This window comes from Ischnura elegans, chromosome 8 (genome assembly GCF_921293095.1).
Source record: "Ischnura elegans chromosome 8, ioIscEleg1.1, whole genome shotgun sequence".
Taxonomy (NCBI): Eukaryota; Metazoa; Arthropoda; class Insecta; order Odonata; family Coenagrionidae; genus Ischnura; species Ischnura elegans.
In genome coordinates this window covers 114713490-114738537 of record NC_060253.1, presented here as the reverse complement: position 1 = coordinate 114738537, position 25048 = coordinate 114713490, and the positions used below count along the sequence as shown (strand labels likewise).

General features: G+C 38.9%; 1 protein-coding gene and 1 long non-coding RNA gene across 6 annotated transcripts in view; both read left to right on the top strand.

The window, feature by feature from the left end:
* Positions 1–9492: 9492 nt before the first annotated feature.
* The window catches only part of LOC124164342 (protein kintoun), a 103409-nt gene continuing 87853 nt past the window's right edge, over positions 9493–25048 (top strand). The window contains exons 1-2 of one of the 4 annotated variants that reach the window (XM_046541623.1): positions 9493–10640; positions 17768–18015. In XM_046541623.1, the coding sequence (XP_046397579.1) occupies positions 9933–10640; positions 17768–18015 (956 nt within the window). In that variant the 5' untranslated portion in view covers positions 9493–9932. Of the gene's footprint in view, positions 10641–10756; positions 10833–11168; positions 11256–17767; positions 18016–25048 lie in introns of those variants that run through there. The other 3 variants (XM_046541622.1, XM_046541626.1, XM_046541625.1) reach the window with 3 other exon arrangements.
* Positions 19095–23987, top strand: LOC124164343. Of its 2 annotated transcripts, XR_006866029.1 has the most exons (4): positions 19095–19822; positions 19963–20171; positions 23394–23450; positions 23790–23987. It is a non-coding gene; the product is annotated as an uncharacterized LOC124164343 (long non-coding RNA). The 2 variants fall into 2 exon arrangements; XR_006866028.1 differs by having other exon boundaries at positions 19095–20171.

Sequence of the window (25048 nt, the reverse complement as noted above, 5' to 3'; positions counted from 1 at the left end):
CTGATAAAAATTAACTCAGTTCCAGGTAACCATTACATTTAAGGTATAGGTATTTTACCTATTACATTAATATTTTAATAACTGTTACTATTATTTGTAATTTACTCATAGATATCTGAAAGTCATCTTTAATTTCCCGCACTCACTCACCTGCTACTAGCATATGATCTTACGACGTGTGAACTGACGTACGTAATCCTACCAAAGTGCCTATCCTTGACAAAGTACCAACCAAAATAAATTTGTTGAACTCATATTTTAATGGAAACATTCAATAGATTATTCAGTGTGAATTTCGAAGACAGTTTTTAAGATGTTATGACAAGTAACTACAATGGCACTTGCAAGTGTAACTTTTTATTGTTTGAATTGTAACTGATTACAAATTTTTAGAAGGTAACTTCTACTGGGCCCTAAGTGATATTTTTTTGTTCTCTACCCATCTCTATAGGAAAGAACCACCCATGTATTAGTTTTGAGGAAGTGCAATAATGTAGAACTGGAATCGTAAGTGAACTTGGTGGGTAGAGTGCTTATCTAACAGGCCAGGGTTTGAATCTTGCATACTTCCGACACCCCCAAGTTAAAATGTGCAAAGTGTGAAGTGGCCCTATAAACTAGCCTCCCTACCCTGTTTGAATGTTTGTCTACATTTTGCATACCTTAGTCTGGGGTGATCTCTACTCTCTCCTATCCAAACCAAACTTAAACTTTTCTTTTCAGTTTTAACTTCTAGCTTCATTTAGCATATTATTTCTGTCTTGCATGTTCTCTGCCAAAATACAAATGAAACTCAGAATGTCCTCATCATTCCTATAGAAAATTTTATTAATGTAATATGAATATCCTTGCAGTAAGCTTTCTTTTGAACATTGAGAGAATAAATCAGTGGTACATGCAGGGTGTTTATAAATGAATATCAGGGTTTTAAAGCTTTATAGTATTTAACACATTATACCTACAGTTATGAATTATATGTCAAATGAAAGAGCAACTCAAACAGTTTTGTTTTTTTAGCAACAATGCACATGTGTGTGAAATGTTTCCGCCGCGATCCGCTAGAAAGCGGTAGTAGCAATGATGACGACTAGTTAGTATGTTGTTAAAGAGTTCTGCTTCGTCTGCATTATGTCATGCGGGGAATAATTCTTAACCCTTTCCTGCCGGAGACTACGAAGGCAAAACGTTACCATGCTATGAGTTTCATAAGAATATTTTAAACCTATGTGTATGGAGCTCTTTTTTGGGGGTGAGTTGCCCGGTTACACTCGTCCCTCAGAATTGGGACCCAACTCAACGGGGCGCCCGGCCATTGTCCCTGCCTCTCACACGACCCTCGAGCCCTTTCTTAGCGGGAGTCTGTGGTCAGCTTGTTATTTTACCGGTGTTTTTTTATGAATAATTATTGATAATGATTTCTGAGAATTTACACTTATAAAATGATAACTTACATATTTTTAAGCATAGTGAAATATTAAATGGATTTCTAGCATTGATAATAACCTAGTTAGGACCTTTTTATTTTTCAGAAGGTTAGGGGTCAAAACTCTTCTTTGATTAAACTTAGATATAATACTTCCCATCCTTCTCTTTCATTAAAGGGAAAAAGGAATGCAAGCCTGAAAACCCATGAAAGAACTAGCTCTAGCTCTAGCTTTCCTAGAATCGGAGAGGGCCATCGAAAAATTCGGCGAAAATGTCATTAGCGCTCAACACCTGGACTGTATGAATGCACGTGTGATATTATTGTGAGAGTGGAAGGTTTGGTTTTTCCTCGTAGTTTATCAGAGGCATCGTCAAGCAGCTGAGCAAATTTTCCACCCAAAATGAGTAGCTAACAATAGGGCATACAACCTACGTACGGAATTGGATCTACAAGTTACATTACCTTAGAATACCGGCGTATTAGTACATAATTACTTATGGGTAAGTGAATAAATCAGAAAATATAGGGCATGTAATGTAGGAAGTTATTCGGATTGTAACATTCATGAGCGAAGATGACAATAAAGCAGGAGCATCTCCCCATTACATATTGTTCATCCCGTATGGAAGAACAAGGTATTAAGGCATTCTGATGAGAAGTTCGTTGAAAATAACCCTAAAATTTCATTTAAAATTCGCCCTACACACAGAACAAAACAAAGAATTCATTACAACGAATGAAAAATTTGAGTTCGTAATAAATTATTCTTTGCAAAAACCATTGCCGTTTCAACCACTTTACTGCAAATTCCTGCTCTGGGAAGGATCATAAATGAGTGGGAGGGTCGGACTTAATTGCCTAAGGGGAGGCACAAGGGTCTCGCTAAGCTAGGTCTCGGCCGGGCCTGAATACCACCGACCATAGCTACCTCTGCGGTCGCTTGCCATCCCCCGCGACGGCTATACCCGACGTCCGGTCGTCTGCGTAGAAATGTTTGCGACAGCTATACCCGACGTCAGGTGTTCTACGTGTGAAAATGCCCGTCGGCTATACCCGACATTCGGTGCAAAAGGGTTAAGATATTCTGCTAGGATCAGAGTCCTTTCTTCCACTGCTTTGGGTTTACACTGAAGGCATCACCAACAATTATGAAGGGATGTCATGCTCACGCGACGTGGAACGACGAGTCTCTACATGAAGGGGGCACATGTTGGGGTCCTTGCCAATTTGTCAGCCGTCCAGGGACCAAGAGTACTATCGCAAAGTTTTCAAAATCAGTTCTATTTTCCAAACTCACAAGCTTACTCCGCTCTACAATCAGCAAAACACCACTCCTCTCCTACTCTACCATTTGCCACAATAGCATCCCTCCCTACAATCCCCCCAACCAAATAAACAATCCCAGACAACCAGCAATCATCAACAAAACCCTGGGCCTGCAGAGCCTTCTCCATCCAAACTCAGATGCAGACACACCACAATAGGGAGATAACGCTTTTGTGCTTTAAATTAGTGCAACCAATCTTCCAAGCACATGACGTTCTCAATTCTCAATCTATAACTTGAATACTCTGCTTTAGCCTCAAGACTTCTCTCAGGAGGTGCCGCAGATTGAATAAGTGGGCAAAAGCTTCCGAACAAAGCTCCTTCTAACTCATCATGTTTTGCATTCCTCTTTTGCTGTTTAGATGGTTTGCCCTCCCACACTGCAGCATACCTAATATTTTCTTTGTTTTTTTTCTTTTTAATTGCAAAGAGTGAAGAGGAAGACTAATTAATTACGCCACTCTCATATTGCTCTATTATTTTCAATTTCTCCCTTAGACGTGTTTAGCGTTTTTCGGCCATCGTGTCCACCTTCTAATGCCATGGTACTGATGCCATGCCTGTGTCCTTGAAAATCATGCTGTTTTGACAATGTTGAATACATATTGGTATAGTTTTGTTATAACTAAAAAAAACTTGGTTTCAATGAATTTGAGCGTTATAAAACCTAAATATGTTAGAAATGCGACAACACATTTGGTGTCATTCTTTTTAGAATCTCGTGCACACCATCCAATTGCTGAAAACTATTGAGACATCCTTGGGTCCAGTAAGTCACTCACCTATCATTTGTTCTTCAGTAATGGTGTATGTATTGAAGTAGGTAAGATGAAAAATGTCAGTGGGTGAGATGGGGTGGGAATGAAACACACTTCCATTGCTCTTGTGTAACTTGATATTTTCCTTTGAAGATGATGATTTATGGACCATGTGTTCTTGGAAAGGAAAAAAAATATCAGAGGAATGGGGTGATAGAGTCATTATCCTATGGGGTTGATATTCTCACAATGGTCGTTCAATCTCTTTTTAAGAGTCACATTATGTGTCTATCGTACTTTGCTGTAAAAATTTCCGCGGCTGAAATTATGTTGCATAACCCCCTAAAAGAGCAGTTAAACAAAATGTGTCATGAGTAGGACTAGCATCGCAATGCAACGGCACATGAGAAGGTGGGATCGGAACTCATTCCACTCCCTTGTGTGGGATGTTGCATTCCCTGAAGCATAAATTTAAAATTTTGCATCCAAATCTGATGCCTTCAGCAAATTTGGATCTTAAGTATCCGATGATCTGCAGATATTTGGATCCGAGGTATCTGATCCGACCATCCCTAATAGCCAAGCATTGATGACAACTTATGTCTCTACTCCAACGATGGCTGCTTTGTGGTGGGAGTGATGTTTCATAGTAACGATCCAGATGGACTCCAAGGTACTCCACAGTCTCCTGCCAGAGGAGTTCCTTACACATGACGAGAAGTTTTCTTGAGAAAACGCTGGCTTTTTTTTTCGTCTCCTTCATGCCAAAACACCACTTAGAGTGCACACCAGGGCACCAGTTGGTCAGTGGCTCGCTGCAGGTAGGTGACTGCCATCTGGGGAGTCGATGACCTTGTCAGGTGTGCCATATCATCTGCATACCATCATGTTTGGACCGAGGTCACCTGGAATACCTGCTGGGAATATGTTGAGAAAAATAAGGGACTGCAAGGTGCCCTGTGGGACTTCAGCTTTGATGTGCCAATTCCTGGAAACTGCGGTCCTCACGCTGAGTAGGACTCCCATAGCTGGAGCCGGGAAGCTATGATGCGAAGTATCCATCGTTGATATCTGAAAGAGTGCATCTTCCTCAGGAAACCCTCATGCCATACCTTGTCAAACATCTTGCTGATATCATTGAATTGACAGTTACAATTGAAACCTTTCACGACAAAATTCAGATGGTGAGAGTGACTTGGTGGAGTGCTCCTTGCAGAATCCAAACTGGTGGGGTGGCTGCAGTATGTTGAGCACGTCTGTGCCTTCTTTAACCCTGCAGGACTTGCACCCCTTATTAGAACGGGACTTCACAGCATCAATATTAGGATAAAAAGAACATTATGAGACAAAATTAGCTATGAACATTATCATGCAAGCACACACTTCTCAAGAAATGTGCATGCTTGAGACAGACACATTTTCCAAAATTTTCGCGGAAATATCTGGTGAATCTATTTTTCGTGTATTCAGTGTCCACACTTTTTTCTAATTCCAGTGCAATTTGGGTGCTGTACATTTTTAGATACCTTTAGTTTAAAATTGATTGTTTGAGGCGTAACTTGGTGAAAGCGATTCATAATTAAATTAAAAAAGAAGAACTTTGTGCTTTCACATTAATAATTAATGTGAAAGCACAAAGTTCTTCTTTTTTAATTTAATTACCTTTAGTTTGTCTATTCTGCTTGAGTCTTGACAGACTCGTCTATTATTTTGCCCTAACTCTTTGGAGAGTGTTTTTATAGTAGGTCCTCTTCATATAACATGTCCACACATGCGCTCAACAGACAATTTTCTCAGTTAACGCTCTCCTAGATTTTACTTCTGGGTTTTTGTTTCGGAGATAAACATATAGAAATTATCGCAGCAATATTTAGCATTGCGTAAAAAACTGTTATACGCCAACACCATGTACCTATATCTTGATGCATAGTATGCTGTGCACAACTGGTCTGGTGTATCTACTTCTGATTTTGTCACGTTATAAAAAATTATCATTTCTGGCTTCCTTTCGTCTCCAGTACATTTATTCATCAATTTTTTTGTCATGGTGCATGGTTGAAATAATAATAACATTCTTATTCTTTCTTAGAATGTATGACATCAAAATACAGACCATGTGGATAGCAAATAAACTGGATTTTTCAGGCAGATTTTTTTGTTTTGACAAAACAAGGAGGCAATTCCAGCTCATTTTTACGAATTGTTCCAACCGCGGTAAGTCAGCATTTTAAGAGATCATTTGCTAAACCAAAACTGGTTAACCAATTGTCAATTGTTATACTTAAACCAGGGCTCCTAATTGGAGTGCATAACCACAGCCACCTAGAGAAAAGGCCTGTTCACAGGCGTGTGACGTCACTCATTGTAGTGCTACCGCCAGAGAGAGCATGGCAGAATGGAAGTAGTCGTGGTTCTGTCTGCGACGGTGGTTTAGCCGCCGTAATGAAAAGATAATTGATACCTAATTTACTCAGTCAATAAGAAAATAGTCAGCGGGTTCCGAGAAAATACTGACACGCATAAAAAAAATATTTTTCAATCTGAAGTTATTCGTTAATATTGCGTCTAATCCACGTACCATATAACTTCGCCGCTCTTCAGAAAAACAAACTATTTATAACTGATTCATAAATTGTCGTTGTGAACTAGAAGTACTACATAACAAGATTAAAATCTGTTGTAAAAACAGCTTGTTGTGCAACACCAAAGACAAAATCAGTGAGTTGAAGCGGAGTGGAGTATATCAACTTGTGTGTCGTGATTGCAATGGTACCTATGCTGGCAAAACCGGAAGAAACTTCGACATTTGGATAAAAGAGCATCGATCATGTTTCATCAACAATAGCCTTTCCTCGAACTTTGCTAGACATCTCATAGAATGTGGTCATGATAGTAATTTTGAACCAAAAATTCTCCATAAAGTCAGCAACGGTGCCAGACTTGACGCCCTGGAGCAGCTAGAAATTCTTCGAGGCCAAAATGTTATATCCGTCATTAATGTTAGTCAATGAACAATTGTATTCTTGGAATTCCCCGATTCTCATTGTGTTTTCTCAACTTACCCCCTCCCCCTCTAAGTCTCCCTCACAACCCTGACCACTCCACCCTTCCTCCCCAGCCTACATACTCCACTTCCCCTCCCATTCCTACTGGCCCCTGACTTGACGCTGCTACCCACTCCCCCTTAACCTCCCCACCCTACCACCCAATCCATGACGCTGTCAACCATTCCCCTAACTTCCCCTCCTCCCTCTTGACTTCTATAGATATGGATCCATACAACTGTATCGATACAACTCTATCAAATGTGCCTGATGATGATACTATGTATTCAAAACCGGTCGCAGAAATTATTAAATTGTGGAACCTGCCATTGTCTTTCCTTTTTTGTTTTGTCATGAAGGAGTTCTATCATGTTTCGCCTGACACGATTGAACCTGCTTCTGGGATTTGGAGGTGACCTTTGTGGTTTTGAAGTTCGTGAGTATCAACTGAAATTAATTTATAAGCTTAAAGAATTCTTAGTTAAATAAAAAGATGTTAGAGCTTTGAACTGAAGACTGTTTTAATAAGAATATTGTTAGTACAATGATTGTATAGTGATTATCACTATTAATGAACAATAAGCCATTGCATGGCCTCATTCCTTCCAAAAGTAATGGGAATCTATCAAGAAAGACATTAAAAATAACTCAGGGAGATTAATAGACAGTGACCATTGTTATCATGCCACCCTCCAGGTCAATGATTACACCACTGGATTCTTATCCTTAATCCTCATTTAATGACTTGAATGCAATATTCAATAATGATGGATATTTTATGGACTAATGTCCTTCTACAAATTATTGCAATAGGCATTGTCACATTTAAAAAAGCCATTTTGAAGTACAATTTTTAAAATGCATTTGTGATAAATGAAAAATAATTGTTGATTCACCAAGTCTGTTGAAATCCATCATTATTCTAAAAATTGAGAAGTTAACATGTAAATCCTTCCTACATGTGGAAAATGAAAAAGGTTGTGAAATCTGGAGTGAACTGATGGAACCCTTGCATTCATCACCATTACTGGTCAACAATCCTAGGATTGGTTTGATGCAGCTCTCCACTCAATTCTCCTATCAGCCAATCTTTTCACACCTACCTACCCTTGCATTAACTAAAGATAATATATAAGAACACTTAATGTGATTATTCAGCAATGAGAGTGTAAAAGTGTGTGCTCAGCAGTAAGCGTTTGCGTCTGCTTGGTGTTGGTTTCAGGTAAATGGAAGCTGCGAGTACAAAATTGTATTTATGTGTTCCTTTAATACCAAACACCTTGCTGTGGGATCGTGGTCTGTCAAAGTTTGCAGGGGCAAGGTGAAATACTACTACCATTTCCAACGAATGGGAAGTCATGGAGGTGATGTGGGTGCCGGGAGCAGCGTTGGGTCTGCAGAGACTTGAGGAGTCTCCTTGCACTGCATATCTCATAGTAAACATGTATTTGTTGTCTGTGTGAATTAAAGAGTTATAACAGAATGTTTGACTTGTTCCCCAACTGTACCAAACCCGAACCCAGGCTTTTTTATTTACGCTAAGCGCTTACAATTTGTGTCAGTGAAGTAGGATTTTCCTCAATTGAACACTGGTATTACCGCACTTTCCTATGCCTTAAGGCATTAAGTGAATCGTCACTTACCTTTTCACGACTGGTATTATAACCTCTAATTAACAATACCAGTCGTGAAAAGGTATGTGACGATTCGCTTTAGTTTATAAGGTTGTGAAATGGAGCTCCAACAAGCAGTGGATGAACTGCATATACAGCTTAATGGAGAAAGCGTGAGTTTTTGAGCCCGCACAATGGATCATGTGGCAAGAGCGGGGGAGAACTCGAGGAAGTCATATTCAATGATATTAGTGATTGAAAGCTTTTTCGGGATCCACAAGGGAAAACATTGAAGCTTTCTCCTCGCAGTTAGAGCGAATGGGAAGGTTGGATGGCTGGGATGATGAGATCAGGCTATAAGCACGCGGTCACACTGCACACTTGTGGAGGGGCTGGGAAACTCCTGAGGGCAAAGACAAGTGCGTGGGAGGTCTTCACCTACCCCATAGCAACGATTGAGAGACTGTTGGAGAGATATGAGGGGGTGGGGAATAGAAGATTTTACATGGAGATGCTGGCGAACCTGAAAATGGGCCCTGGGGAGCTAATAGAAGAGTTTGTACACTGCATCAGCATATATAAGTAGCCACACATGGAAGGAGGATGATGATGTCGCTGCACCTCGCTAGTCAGAGGCGAATGAGAGGGCTTTGGACGCCTTCCTGAATGGCCTGCTTGGCAATGTGGGGGAGCGCATGTACCTCAATATGCTGGAGACGTTTGGCTCTGCAGCCATGTGCATGTGGGAGGTCAAGGAGAGGATCCAACCAGTGAAAGAGGGGCACAAAAAAAGGGAGGATAGAAAAAAAAAATGTAGTTCATGCACCGCCCAAGTTCCCCATTACGTAGCACTTGCAAATATAGCGGACTGGCGGCAAGACGCTCTCACCCATTCCACCTCAGCAATAGTCTGTGATTAAAGCCCTCCGCGGCTCCGTCACAATACGCACCAAAACTCAAACACTCTGTGTATATGAACGTATATTATATAGTGTCAAGAAAGCCGATATCACCTGGATGACGCTTATGCAGGAAAATTGGTTGGAATCATTGAAATCGAATATTTAGTTGTGAATTATAAGCGTCAAGAAAGCCAATATCACCTGGATGACGCTGCTATGCAGGAAAATTGGTTGGAATCATTGAAATCGAATATTTAGTTATGAATTATAATAGGGTATCGCCATAATTTTTTCCAGAAATGACACTTTAAATTTCTAGCGTTTCAACTCAAGTCGTATAGCAGCGGTTTCTCCAATGTTGTATTTAGTTCTTACAAAATCCGTAGCGCGTCGCTGTTCCAATTATTTTCCGTTGCCCATGGTTGCCGAGTCGCCGTGTTGTGGGGTTGTGGTGCAGTGACCCTTTCACAGGACATAAATTGATGTGGTAAACAGGCCTTTATTAAACCACTGTGACCTCTTCAGCCGCGAGGACGCCTAAGGTTCTGTAACTTATTTTGGGAGATGTGCTGTCTTTGTCCTTAAACTGCCACTTGATTGCATTCATTCTGCTGTCCTTATATGTCTAAAGTCTTTTCAAATCCGCCCTCTAAGTGATTCTAACCGAGTGATTTTGCTAATTCAATCAACCAACTCTCTCTAAATGGATTGACGTTGTGAAGATATAGATCGTTTTTTCATTGAATCATTACTTGATATCGTGTCCATATATCACGTAATTGTTTTATTGTTATTCCATTCATCTTCAAACGAAGTCAGTTGCTTATAGAACATTCTACTAAGTAGATTGTTAGCCATTTAACATGGCGCGGAAGATATCAAGTCGTTTAGAAGACTTGGATCTAAGCCGGGAAGAATTGAATCGAATAGGGGAGGCTTTGAAAAAAGAAGAATTCCGTGATCTTCTTATGCAGTATGTCCGCGAAATTAGCGATCCAAATAATAAGAAAAAGTATGAAGAGGAAATAACCCAACTGGAGAACGAAAGGGGTGTTGACATCAAATTCGTTCATCCTGAGCCGCAGTATGTTTTAAAAACTTGTTTTAATCCAGGTGGTGAAAAGGTTTTTGTGAATATCTGCAGTAACTCCTTGGTTGGTAAACCGACCATAAAGCCCTCCCGCGACTCCAAGGGGTCCTCCGGTATCAGCTGGTCTATACCTCTAATCCAAGCACCTCCTCGGGAGGACCTGGATAAAGCGAGAGTGATTTGTACTGTTTATGATGTTTTATTCCACCCGGATACTCATGCGATTGCTGCCAAGGATAAAAAATTCTGTGCTATTTTGGAAGATACGGCTATGAATGCTGTGGAGGAAACTTTTTCTGTGAAATTGGATCGAAATTCTGTTAAGAGGCCTCGCATGAAATTCAAGGGCGTTCCAAGACCCACCGTAATTCGTTCCAGAATTCCAGAATCGAAAGCTGCGTTTGAAGATGGCGAAAACATAATTCAGCAGTTGCCTTATCCGTACAGCATGCCGCCGGAAGAGACGCCCTGCGCACGTGAGGTACAAATATTTTTCTATTTACTTTTTTATCGCGGATATCATCAGTATCCAAAGTAGTTCATTAAAAAAATAGCTACTTTGACGTAAAACATTCGTAATTTCACTTGTATCTCATGTATTGCTGTACATGTGAACCCAACGTTATCTTATAATCGTATCCGAAATTGAGAAAGGACGACGAGATAAATCAAGGTTCGTTTCGTACATCGATAGATATATACCATCAATTTAATGTCCGTGACTAATTATAGCATGAGCTTGACCTAATGTAATGATATCGATGCAGTCAGAGGAGTTGTTTGTGGAAGATTGTAAGTTTTACCATCAGGAGACTTAATTATCACTATGTACCTTTGCTGTCCTATATTTTATACTACATTTACAAATTACCGATGATATTTTATGCCTCCCTTTTGCTTCAAGGAATTAAGTCCTAAGTATGTCGATTAATTTTTTTTCACTACATTCAAGTTCTGGTCTTTAGCCAAATGGTCACGTTGTACATATTAGTAACGCACCAATTTATAGTCGCCATTTGTCTAATAATATAGCCTTAGATCTCGTTTAAAGTTACTTCAACGGAGAACCATGCAATTGGTTGCTAATATGCTATAAGTAAGTATGCAGTGAAAGTGTATTTCTAGGAAAAGAATGTTCTGCTCCGTAGCTATTATGGTACTATGGCCAACAAGAGAAACCAATATTTGGTTTCCCTCTTAGTTATATGTTTGGCAAAATACAAGTTCCATAATTTTATTTAAATATATTTTTTTTCGGTGGTAGAGAAAACACGAAAGTGGCATCAACTTCTCATGAGTTGGTGATGTCATAGTTGAGGGTCATTGACTCAATTGGAGAGAACGTTTCTGTGAGGGAAGGAATTTCTTTCAAGATAGTCAACAGTAAAGAAACACTCCTGCACAAGGCTCCTGAATTAGCGACCAGCAGATATGGCAACCCACTCTGCACGGGTTGCTCATGCCAGCAACTTAATCTGTAAAAGGGTTTAGGCTGTCAACTTGTCTGTGCAACTAGCCGTAGAAGTAGGAGATAGATGGAGAAACGGAAAAATATGGATCTATTTATTTTTTAAATTGTATCACAATCGTCTATAATGAAATTGGTGGATTCAATTCTTGTCTATAATTAATGTCTTCCTTTACAGTCATTTTCTTTTCAGATTCATCATGTATATTTTTACTATCATTCTCAGCATCAATCGTAAAGGTTTGTCCTCTGTTAGAGTCTATTGAGGCAGACTCTATCTTTGAAAATGAAAAGCATTTTCATTAATAATCTGAATGCATACATATTAAAATATTCTTCACATTCTTTAATCAAATTGTGGGTAGCCTTTGCTTCTTTCAACACGTCCCATTTACAATACAAGTACAATCTTCTACTCTTGGCCCTAGCTCTTCCCTTAACTTGAATCCAAGCTTGGCAACCATAAGTTTTTGTCCCTTATGGTTTTTCCCGGGAAAGACTCATTTTACTCTATTACGCAATGGCTGTTTTAGAATCTGTGGACACCTTTTCCTTATCAAAGCAGCAGTATTTAATGCTTCTGCCCAAAATTATTGTGGCACACTGGAATCGGCTGCGCATAGGGCCAAATCATATTTCTGAGCTATTTCATGACAGGAGGCATTGTACTACAGGGCATGTAAGACAATAAGCTACTTCTAGCACTAGAATACACTCAATGAGTTAAAACGAGATTTCTTCATTTTTATTGAGGCCTAGCCTCATTTTGGTATTAATTCCTTTGTTGGTTGATTCTTGGTGTGCCATGCAGTTTTTGGGCTGAATCGTAAATTACTTTTTCTTTCATTTTTATCAACTAACACACCTTTACTTATAGGTCAATGTTTTAGTGCATAAAGTATTGAACTGATTTAGGTAATTCCTTGGTGACTTGATATATGAGGAAATTTGATTCAAGCTATGCAATATTGTGATGCAATGTAACCTTGACGTAGGTCAGTACCATTCTCACTTACTGATCTAGAATCAAAATAAAATAAGCTCAGTGGTGAAATAATTGGGGTGAAACTCATTACCTTCTTACAAACAAATCATCAGTTTTTCTTTGTATTAATTACTAGCTGACCCGGCGAACTTCGTACCGCCTAACATTCAATGAACTGATAGTTTAGTTGCACCATTTATAAATAAAGAGCGGCTGTATCGTTTTAATCATATTTGATTTTTTATAAATTAAATGAGAAAATATTGATGAAATAAAAATTATACGCATTCAGTTGTTCGCTATTTGTGTTATTAACCGTAAAAATATGTTTTTAGGTCTAAGTCCGTAGCGTAAACTTGGCTCGTTCACGGGGCAGGTTAACGCAACGCTAGACCGACGCTTGACCGATGCTCAAAATAGTGTAAGAAAAGCTCCTATGAAGCAGCATTCGTATCAAATGGCTTTAGGCGCGCCAGTTGTAGTATCTCTGTTTGGAAAAAATACACTGCGTAAACTTGCTGCATGCGTATCAAATGGCTTTAGGCGCGCCAGTTATAGTATCTCTGTTTGGAAAAAATACACTGCGTAAACTTGCTGCATGCGTATCAAATGGCTTTAGGCGCGCCAGTTATAGTATCTCTGTTTGGAAAAAATACACTGCGTAAACTTGCTGCATGCGTATCAAATGGCTTTAGGCGCGCCAGTTATAGTATCTCTGTTTGGAAAAAATACACTGCGTAAACTTGCTGCATGCGTAGACGCACCACGGTGTGCCCTACACATTCGGGTGCCCCACACATGTCTTGCGTCAAGCGCCTTCTGATAAACAACAGTTTTTGTTTTGTTATCAGGCGCAAGATAAAGCGAATGAAGCTAAATAAAAATAGCGAAGCGATGCAGGGACGCAGCGAGGGGGGTTTTTGGGGGTTAAAACCCCCCCAAAAGTTCAGAGAATCTTTTTATAAAACATTTGGTTATTAATATTAGGGGGACGGATGAGTCACAAAATATTTAACTGTTCACACAGCCGCAAAACCTACCATATTGAACCTTTTATCCTAAAAAATGTCTGGGGAGGACCCCCACACCTCTCGCTTACCTTGGCGAGTTTTCTATACCCTACAGACCCGCCAGTATTAACTGCGCCTATCCTTAATTCCTAGCTGCGCCCTTGAAGCGAAGGAAGAAATACAGCGGATGGTTTACCGACTCGTAAACATACCACATATTATTTACCATGAGAAAATCATGGGTTTTCACTGACACATGAGAACAAACATCACAAAAACTGAAAGACTGACCATGCGATTTGTTAATCATTATCACGAATGCAGCACGAATTGGAAATTGAATATGTTTAAGCTCAAAAGGGCATATAAGTTGGGATCATGGAATCTTCGGATTGAGAACTTCCTCATCTTTGAATTTTCCTTTGAATATAGTGGCGTGAATCACTTTCATTATCAATTTCGTCCTAAAACCATAAAAATCTCTCAATCTTGATAATAATACCTTCCCAGAAAATTTCAACTTCGTTCGTAGTGAGCGCACTTCTATTCATTGTAGTGATGAGCGATATATCGCTAACTGTGATTGAATCACCGTTACTGAAAAGTAGCAGTCACTGTCGGTGATTCAATATTCGAAATCACTGTGATCGGTGATTCAATCACTGGATTCGGTGAAGATAGCTCTGGCTGCTACCAAGTGATATGCGATATATCGCCACCTGTGATTGAAGAGAAGTAGCCGATCACTGCCGGTGACTGAAAAAAATATCGAGTTACGCGAGAACAATAGAAACGTGTTTCGCGCTCCCCCCTCTTCTCACCCACTAACCTTTTTCAGCTTAACTCCTTTAAGGTTCCCAGTTCCTGGAGGTCAACTGCTGCATGTGTCACCTATTAGCCCAAAAGGTATCTTACAATGATATTCAGCAATTGCTATTACGCTTTTATTAGATTGAAATGTTAGTAATTTGCACGTAATTAAAAAAAACGAGACCAAACACGACGTATTTTAAGCAAGGAAATAGATGGAAAAATACGATGGTGATTTTTGGCGAAATGCGATATCCTCGTAGCTGAGCTTCTCGGCAGTTAATTCTGCATTTTGTTCCGAAAACATGATATCAGGTTGTTATCAGTTATCAATTTACGAGCTATACTATAAGTCTCACTTGTCAGAGTTACTGACGAAGGGATATCTTCTCAGGATTTTTGTTTCTCCCTACTAACAATCCAAATTCATCTGCTCATCGGGCGCTACGATAGTTAGAAAAGAATGGGTATCTTTAGGGTGAAAAATGTCATGGCGCAGTCATATATGGTCACGCTTCGCCCTCTGCAGTATGCTCTGCGTACCCCCGTACGCGATAGCATCAGTTCCGAACTTCTCCTCGTACGAGTGGTTCCCTACTCTCCAGGGTGGCTGGACTTCGAACCACCGAGTGTTTTCCATGTGGGTTTAATAAAGTCGGGTTCCATTTTCACTAGTTCAATTTTATTCGTCTTCGGACCATGGCCCCTCCGAAGAAACTATTGAGATCTTTAAGAGATGGACTGGAAATAATTGAACATGAAGAAAAGAATCCGGGCTAGATGCGCGTGAATATTGCAGAGCGCCTTGGGTTGTCCGCTAGCACATGACGGTAGGGGTGGGGGTAGAGTGAGCTACCTGGAGAAAACAAGTAGATATATGAAGGCGAAGATCCAGGTGGGCGTGCCACTGACGATTAACGCAACATTATTCACGCTTTACACACTACCTCAATTATATTAAAAATATATTCATTAGACAGGAACAATTCAAGTAATAGACTATTTTTGGCCTTCGTGATCCATCTCACAACCAGTCACTGCGCCGGCGAATGAGGTTGTTTTAGGCACAACATGCACATTGCTCTCGTGAATACGTGTACCGGAAATGGTGTTTGATGGATAAGAATTTTTACATCAGACTGAAATCCATGATAGCAGTGTAAATGCCGAGTGGAGAGCAAACATTTTTTTAGTGAGGTGGCGTTTTCCTTCAGAATTTTGAAAGAGATATGGGTCGAATCAACAATATGACCTATGTGTCTTGATAAAGTACTACTATTCCTGTTATTATCTAAAATATTGTTTGAAACCTTTAATGAATATCTGAATTACTCGCCAAAATCCTGCGTTTCCTGGGACATAGGCAACCTACCAAAAAATAAAGCATTGATCGTTTTTCCGCATTCATTTTATAAACGTATCGTTATTAGGAAAAAAAGTTTTTCCCCTGGTGGAGTTCCAAAAAAGGAGGGTAGTCTTAGAATCGTGTTCGTCTTAGATTTGTGCTAATACGGTGTATGAAATTGTTTTTCGATTTATTATGTTCTATAAACAATTTTCGTAAAATATTTTCCGTTAAATAAGAAAGAATCAATTTATTATATTCTATAAACAATTTAAATAAAATATTTTCCGTTAAATAAGAAAGATGGGGGAAATTCGGTTACTGTGCAGTAATAACAACGTGCTCAAAAAACTATCTCTCGGCGAGGAATTAAAAAAGGACCTCGGGTGTCCGGACGGAAGAAGGTCCGAAGGGTTTTCGGCGTCCAGGCAAGAGCGCGGTTGGGCTGGTCCTTTAGTCGGCCCTGAATTTTGCAAACGATAGATCACGTCATAACAGATATCACTTTTCATTGCGGAGTTAGTCGCGTACGTTAATTTTCTGTTGATATACGGCCAGTGATTTTCTTATTGTTGGCTTATTAACGGACCGTGAATTTAGCGAAATTGAGACCGTGAAAACCTGAAAAAAAACGTGAAAACCTGAAAAATAACCGTGAAAACCTGGAAAATAACCGTGAAAACCTGGAAAAAGCCGTGAATTTCATTGTTCAGGTAGAGTGGGAACCCTGTAGAAGTAGCTTATTGTCTTATATGCCCTGTAATACAATGCCTCCTGTCATGTAATAGCTCAAGAATATGATTTGGCCCTATGCGCAGCCGAAGGCTCTGCTAACTTCAGCAATTTGATTAGGTCCTATTCACTCTTAACCTACAAGAAATTCAAACAGTATTTCTATAACCTATCACAGAAAGAGGATATCTTTAATAATAGGGTAGTTTCCTTCATCAAAGAAAACGAAAGGCATTGATTGCGATTCGTTACCCACCATTAGTGTACTCATAATACACAAATTATTTGGTTTTTGAAATACCGGTTTAGACGAATGGCAAGGGTCAAATTTTATCCTCATTTGAAAAAGGCCAGATTGGCGCCCATGCGATTCCACTCCGCATGACGTCACAGGGACCTAGTTTCTACACGAGAGGATAGGAGTTATACATCGTCTGAGGTTACCAATGCATGCATGAGGCATAGGGCTCAGGGAAATATGTCTTAATAATCACCTATTAAAACTGGCTAAGTTCGGAAAGTTTTCTTCGTTTGATAAGGTATTAATAAACCTTTTTTAAGCCAAGCGCTACCATCCAGCAAGGTACTCAGCTATCCGCTAGCATCCTGCGATGTATCAGCGCTAAGCCTCACCTCAAGGTCACCTCACCGGGCGGGAGGGGGAACCAGAAATACGACGTACGGAGATATTTCCCGGCATTCATACTTAAGCGTCGCGTTTTCGCGCGCTTGAAAATTTTCACTTTTCATTTAATCGCGAAAAATAGATGTTGTCATTTAAAAATCTAAAAGCGTGAAATACGTACTCCAGGAGTAATAATCTTTCGATTAAAGCAATAAAAAAATAATAGGAAACCACCCTATTGTTGCAAATTATATAGAATCTTTAACTTGCTATCTGGCATGGAATGAAATGTATAAAAAATCAACGAAAATGTTTCAGAAATTCTTGGAAGAGTACCTGACCATGAAATTTTATTATTTATACTGTAAATTGATTTTTTTGTGTTGATAACAATGTTAAACGGAATCAATTTTTTTGTGCCTGATGTGTTCCTTTGTGAACACATTTATATTTTGTATTTGACAAATCATTTTGTATTTTCATAACTGATAAATCCAATACCTACACTTGCAAGGTCTGAGGAGAATAAATAATTATTATTATTATGTACTCTTGATTAAGGTATCTAAAACTTTGCTGTGATTCTAGTTGTCTCAAAGTTGAATTTAATAATGTTGTTTGGTTGATTTTCAGCTGAAATGCAAAGGGTCTGATGTTGGGAGTGCTCCAGAAGTGACTTTCATCCCTCCAAAGTACACATTAAAGCAGAGCAGTGATGTGGATATGTCCAATTATGAGCAGGTTCATCTTTCCCACCACGATGTAACCATTCCCCAGCGATTAGTGCTGATCGTGGATCTTCCTCACGTGAAGTCCTCCTCGGAACTGGACCTTGATGTTGAGGAACAGAGACTGTCATTAGTCAGCGCAGGGAAAAGAAGGTGGGTTACATCATCAACAACAGAAGGGATCACACTATCAAATATTATGTTTATTTATAGTGCAATGGGTGTAAAAAATGGATTTATTACTGCAACTTGAAGGGAAGAAAGTGTTCGAGACTGCCTGCAGGCAGTGCAACCATTGTTATAGCGCTATGTCATTTGCTCGGCCGATATTCACGCTGTGAAGGTAATGCTGTGTATTTGTGTTATTTATGATGAAGTGTCGAAACCAAACAAAACCATTAGTGGGAATGGTATGGACTTCAATTGATGCGATTGAGCTGAGTACTGCGCAAAAAATGGTCACAATATGAGCAGAGGCATGATAAAATGATTCTACAGCATGACAACGCTCAACCTCATGATGCCAAACCCATTAAAACCTGCCTGGAAACACTCAAATGGGAAGTCCTAACCCACCCTCTATATTCCTCAGATATTGCACCATCCGATTATCACTTTTATTTCCTTTGATGGCATATGGACAGGCTGATGAGCAGTTACTCGAGCATGAATACCTCAAAAAATGGCTTGATTCCGGGATGGCCTCGTTAAATGAACACCTTTTCCCATAAGGGAATTCAAACTGCCAGAAAGATGGGAAAATGTTGTAGCTAGTGATAGAAAATAATTTGGATGATTCATTTGTAAATATGTTTTTACAATTAAGCTGTGCTCATTAATAAAAACAGCGAGAACTTAGTTGCGTACCTAATGAATAATGTGGTAGAGTAGCAGCTATTTCATTTGGAAGTCACCAACAGCGTTAGAACAAAGAGCAAGTGTTAGCCTATCTTTCATAGCCTTGTGGCCAGGTAGACTCTTTTCTTCAGCCATGATAAACATGCGCCTAGGCATTTGTTTCCAAAATAACCCTGTTTCATCACAATTGAACCCTTGTTGCGGCAGATTTCCTTCTTCACATTCAATTCTTTTTTAAATCTCGTGAATATCATCTAATTGTTGAAGCTATCGAGACATCTTCGGGTCCAGAAAGTCTCTCACCTAGCATTTGTCATCTAGAAACGGAGAATTGAAGCAAGTAGGCCAAAAAAGGTCAGTTGGTGAGACTGGGTTGGGATGAAACACGCTTCAATTGTTCTCTTGTAATTTGATATTTTCCTTAAAGGAGACAATGATTTAAGGTCTCTGTAATTTTTGGAAACAAAAAAAAAACCAAAAGAGGCACGGGCTAATGGACGGCTGAGGGTGGTTTTCTGAAATCTCCGACGTAGTTACTTTTAACGTGGTTATTATTCTACGATGCTGAGATTCCCCCTATGATTCTCAATCTCTTGGGAAGAGTCACACTATGGGCCGTATTCATAGTCGCATCTTGATTGTTTACTTGAGACCGTCTTCATGAAGACCGCCTTATTGGTCAAGGCGAGCTTATTTGGTTGCTACTTTCATAGTCAACAAATAAGCTCGTCTTGACGAAGCTGGTCTTGATCAAGCTGGCCTTATTTGAAACAAGGCGAGCTTCGTCAAGGAAATGCTCAAGCAAATGCTTATTTGATCGACCAATCACCGACGACGTTACATTTGTTTACTTGACAACCAGCGCCACACTACCGCGGTAAATTCGAGTGACTTTAATAACATTCACGGAAGCGCGATCATGGCATTCGCGTCTAATAAATATCGACATAATACTCCAATGGAAAGGAAAGTATCCCTGGATATACTTGCAAATGTAAAAAAAGAAGATAAAAGAGGAGATATGGCAACACTTCGACGAAAGGAAAATGTTTGGCGACAAATACCGCAGATGTACCACACGTCGTCTGTCATAACGCGAGAGGTAGGTTAACATTTTATAATTTTACAGTATGGAATACCTGTGTGTTCATTTACTTTACCAGTAAAATGTGAGTGCACGAAAATTCGTTCATTTCAATGGCCTTTGCAGCAATAATATAAGAGGTAATTATTATGTTACAGCGATCGGAGGCCTAACACAAAACATGGTGGTCTAACATAAAACAGAAGGAGTGCATCGACCAAGGAAAAGCAAAATCGTATGAAAACTGGCGGAGGCAGGCCACCTAAATCCCTGGTAATTGATACAGAGGTACAAAATATTGTTCCGGATTTGATGGATAGAACCCCGATACTTTTTAATTCCAACATGCCTCCTGATGAAATTGCAGGTAAATATTTTGTGTTGCATAAATAGTTAGAAAATATGTCCACGAAAATTTATTCCTTAAAGAATGTGCATGCATACTTGCGGATTATATTTAAATTTAGATGTAAATAGAAGTTAAAAAAAATTAAGTATAGCTGAGACTTGAAATGGATAAACAAAATACGATTTTAAATTATGAAGATTAAAAAAACCGATGTAACTATAGGGCTTTCGGAAATATTTCATGTTATATTAGTGGCTTTTTATCACTGTCCTTCATAGTTGATTAACCTTTTCGCGCCAGGCTCCTTCACGGGAAGTTGCTTTTGGCTGTACGAAGGCTTTGAGCATTTCTTTTTCGCCCCGTCCGGAGTTGTTTCTCGGCAACGAATCGTCCAGGTAGTCGCTCCCTCCACTTAATGACCTTTTCTAGCGGGGTGCCGGACCCTTTCCCCGGCAACTGGGCAAATATAATCCTCGACCCTTTTCCCGCAGGCAGCCCATCACGGTGTACTTTTGCGGTCAGTTTATTGTTTCTAGTTCGATTGTAATTTTTTTAAATTTTTACCATTGCATTAAATGTCAGTTCATCAATGTATACCTTTCATTTTGCAATGCCTATAGAACTTGTAAACGAAGTTCTACGGTTATTTTTAGGGTTTTCAGCAAAAGGGCATTAGATCATAGGCCAAAAAATACTTTAAAGGGAATGAAATCTTTCAATGTTCCTAGCATACTTCTAGGTATTTACAATTTATGATATTCACATATTTTATATCCATGATGCCCAAATCCACACTCCTCATTCGCGTCTGCTCTCCACGAGTTCTCTGAAAACATGGGAATGAAACATTTCGAAGTTTTTAAGAAGAATATTTTCCCGAAAAATTCTCATAAAACTACTTGAATCAAACAAATTTGTTGTTTGAAATTGCAAAATTATATTTATAAAGCAATTTCACTTAGATAAATATAAATTAATTTTACGCACGAAATAAGAAAAAAAACAAAAACCTGTTTCTAGAGTCACTATCCTCGTCTTCATTAACACTTCTGGTGAGTATTTCCAGGATCGATTGATCTGCAATTAGCCTGGACATTTTCCCAGTGCAAGGAAATTCCCGTCCAGCAAGTTTGCCTAATGCTCCACTCGTCCAAGTAACTCTGAACACGTCGAGAACGTATGCAAAACTAACAAAAGCTCTAAGGAACCATCGAAAGGCACTTCATAAGTTAATTTTACGCACGAAATAAGAAAAAAAACAAAAACCTGTTTCTAGAGTCACTATCCTCGTCTTCATTAACACTTCTGGTGAGTATTTCCAGGATCGATTGATCTGCAATTAGCCTGGACATTTTCCCAGTGCAAGGAAATTCCCGTCCAGCAAGTTTGCCTAATGCTCCACTCGTCCAAGTAACTCTGAACACGTCGAGAACGTATGCAAAACTAACGAAAGCTCTAAGGAACCATCGAAAGGCACTTCAAGAAAAAAATCCTGGCTGTATAATTTCAAGAAAAAATGTAATTCCACCAAAACATCATTTGAAAGACAATCCTTGCAGAAGTAGGAAAGGGAATGCGTACAGAACATTTACGGTTAAATTTGAATACACGCCAAGAAAATTTTGAAAAGAAATTGAGCTATTCCGAGAAGAATGAGGTTATCATCTTCCACAGACATATTTCAGTAGGAGGATACTTGCACCAATATACTCTTGGGTGTGCCAGTTGGAGGGTAATAAGTTTTTCCAAGAAAACGTTAATGCGCTAATGTGTCCCGAAGTAAGCCCGTGAGGTGCACAGGGCAGACCACCTTAATGGATCCTGACCAGAGAACCAAGATATGAAAGTAATTACCTGGGTAGAGCAGTTCTCTTTCCATTCATGGTATGGGCTGCATCGCGCAGCAGGGTTCTACGGAAACCATCCCTTGTATAGGTAGCGGAATGCGAACGGGGAGTTAACGGCTATATTTGAATACACGTCAAGAAATTTTTGAAAAGAAAATGAGTTATTCCGAGAAGAGTGAGGTTATTTTCTTCCACAAATTTAAGTAGGAGGCTGCTTGCACCAATCTACTCTTAGATGTGCCAGTTGGAGGGTAATAAGTTTTTCCAAGAAAACATAAATGCGCTAATGTATCCCGAAGTAAGCCTGTGAGGTGTACAGGGCAGACCACCTAAATGTAACCTGATCAGAGAACCAAGGTATGAGAGTAATTACCTGGGTAGGGCAGTGCTCTTTCCTGCAATGGTATGGAATGCTTCTCACAACATGTGTCTACGTAAAACATTCCCTATTGGTACATTAAATTTACGAATTTTTAGGATATGCATTAATCAGTATTTATAGCGAAATTCGTTTATAATACCTTTGTATTCAAAGGTTGGTAAGAGGTTATTCAAAATAGTCGCTGTAATTTTGGCTCACGACAAAGAACTGAGAGAATCATATTTTATTACATTACGTGGGCTTTTTTTCATAGAAGTTAAATCGGATATTCTATCGAATTTCACCGCAAATGTACACTTAGAATGTAGCTAACAGAGTAACGTATATTTTTAGATGTAAATCATTACAATATCGCTCCTATAAACTTGCTAGTAAGTTATAAAAATAACAATTAAACATCTAACCTTAGCGCCTCCAAAAATTGTTCGATATGGTGATGATCAACTCTGTTAATATGAACGCTAGAATTCCGTTTAAAATTTGGAACCAATCAGCAGAACATACAGAATGTAGTTCCTTGCATTGATTTTCAATAAATGCAACATGAACGTTTTTAGTTATATTAACTTATAAACAAATAAGTGACCATGAGCACCTTCCTTGAGTGGGACACTGAGAGCCGGAATGGGCCGAGGTAATCCCCACACGGACAATAGGAAACGGTCGGACCTCTCGCGCCGAGGGACCCTAATGGCGGTTGGGACCCACTTGGCATTCTTGACCGCGAAACCGTGAAAACACGGCCTTTGGCTTTTTGCTTCGAAAAATTCAAGCCGTGAAAATCCGGCCTTCCATCTTTAGCATCAGAAAATTCAGGCCGTGAAATCACGCCCTGCGTAGGGAAGAGGTTAACATGTATTCGGTTTCCTTGGAATAATTAAACTGCAGATATTATGGCTACTGATGATCAACCTTACATTGCTGTGCCAATTAATTTTTCATTTTTTTGGTAGCATTTTAATTATGAAAGTCATATCAACATTCTTTTAATGTAATTGTTTTTTTTAATAGAAAAAGCAGACCTCATATCACAAGAAATAGGTGAAAACATTGAAGTAATATCCACAGGTGAGGTATATGCTTAAGGGATGGGTATTAATGATGGATATACATGCTATTTATTTGTAGTTACATTTTAAATTCTATTTTAAAATTATTTTATGGTACCTCAAGTATGTAAATGGAAAGATATAAAATTTTATAGTTTCATACTTCTCCTTTTGCAAATGCACACAAGGCAAGAATCAATTAAGTATCATATTCCTACCATTATCAAGTATTTTATTGAATTACAAAATTTAAAATATAGCTAAATAAACTTCAATCAGTGTTGTAAGTAAGGAGAGATGTTAAACTTGTTTACATTATTAAATATAACAATTTATTTGCTTCATTTATTAATTGTAGATACAAATGAAGTGGAGGTAGGCATGCATGACACAGTGTGGTGTGGCATCATTAGATCAAGGTGGGTGGATTGATTTTATCATACGTGTACATATATTTTAATTACACAGTACTTCTGTCAGCTGTGCAAAGCAGGCATTGTTTGGTACAATGGGTAAACCTTAAATTTTTTGATAATTTCACCCTACGACACCCTGACTGCAGCATTGATTGCCCTAAACATTATATGTTTCATCATGGGTTCATTCCAGTGGCTTGATTAGATGTATATCAGAGAGAGAAATATAAAAAATGAGCTGTGAGCTTGTAGTACAAATACATAACCTTCAGGCAGGTGAAGTCAGTATCGAGGTTGGTGTCCATCAGCTCTTATTCATTAACCAAAACACAATAAACGAACTAATGCACAATATTTCACTGAGGTACATGCATTATCTGTTAATGAATCCAAAATTAGGAATGGTTTTGTCGGTGATTACTTAAATATACATTTACAAATTTTAACTGCAAACAAGAATAAATTAATGATATAAAATCTGCTTTTAAGGGATAATTCTTTTCTCACAAATTAAAGGAAGATTTGATCAATTAATGCTTGTCCTATAGCAAAACCATCTCCTGGATGCAAGTCAGGGAATCAACTGTAACCACTTAATCTTCTCTATGATCATCTTCTATGAGAACATTATGGAATATTAGGCTCAAATTGTGCAGCACAGCACAGGCTACAAAGACACTTGCTGACCAGAGAAGTTTTTTGGAAACACTCTTTGAAAGGAATGGAAACCTCTTCTTCCAAATGCCAAGCACTCTTTCCACAAAGAAAAAATAAGGCTACAGTTAGCAGCATTGCCAATATGACTCCAAATAAGATTCCAATATATTTAACTTAAATATGATGTATTTAGAAGCGTTATGAAGTTATATTGGTTTCCTTTACTCGAGTATCTACTCTCTACAGGCATTCCAATTAAAGTGAAACACTATCTGAGGTGATTCCAATGTAACATCTACATTAAGTTACACTCCACCTAAATTATGTGGTCTCAGGAAAAAAACCAGGACTCTGTTCCTTTCAATAATATTCCACACCTTGGACCAGCTTCTCAAACAGTCCCTGCTGTCAATATACATATTCAGGTGTAAAGAATTCAACTTCTGAATTCTTTCATTCAATCAGGTTCTTCTTAAGGCAGCAAATAAATGCAATGAAAATTTGAATGATTAGGTTCACTCATCAGAATGAATGAAAAATAAAG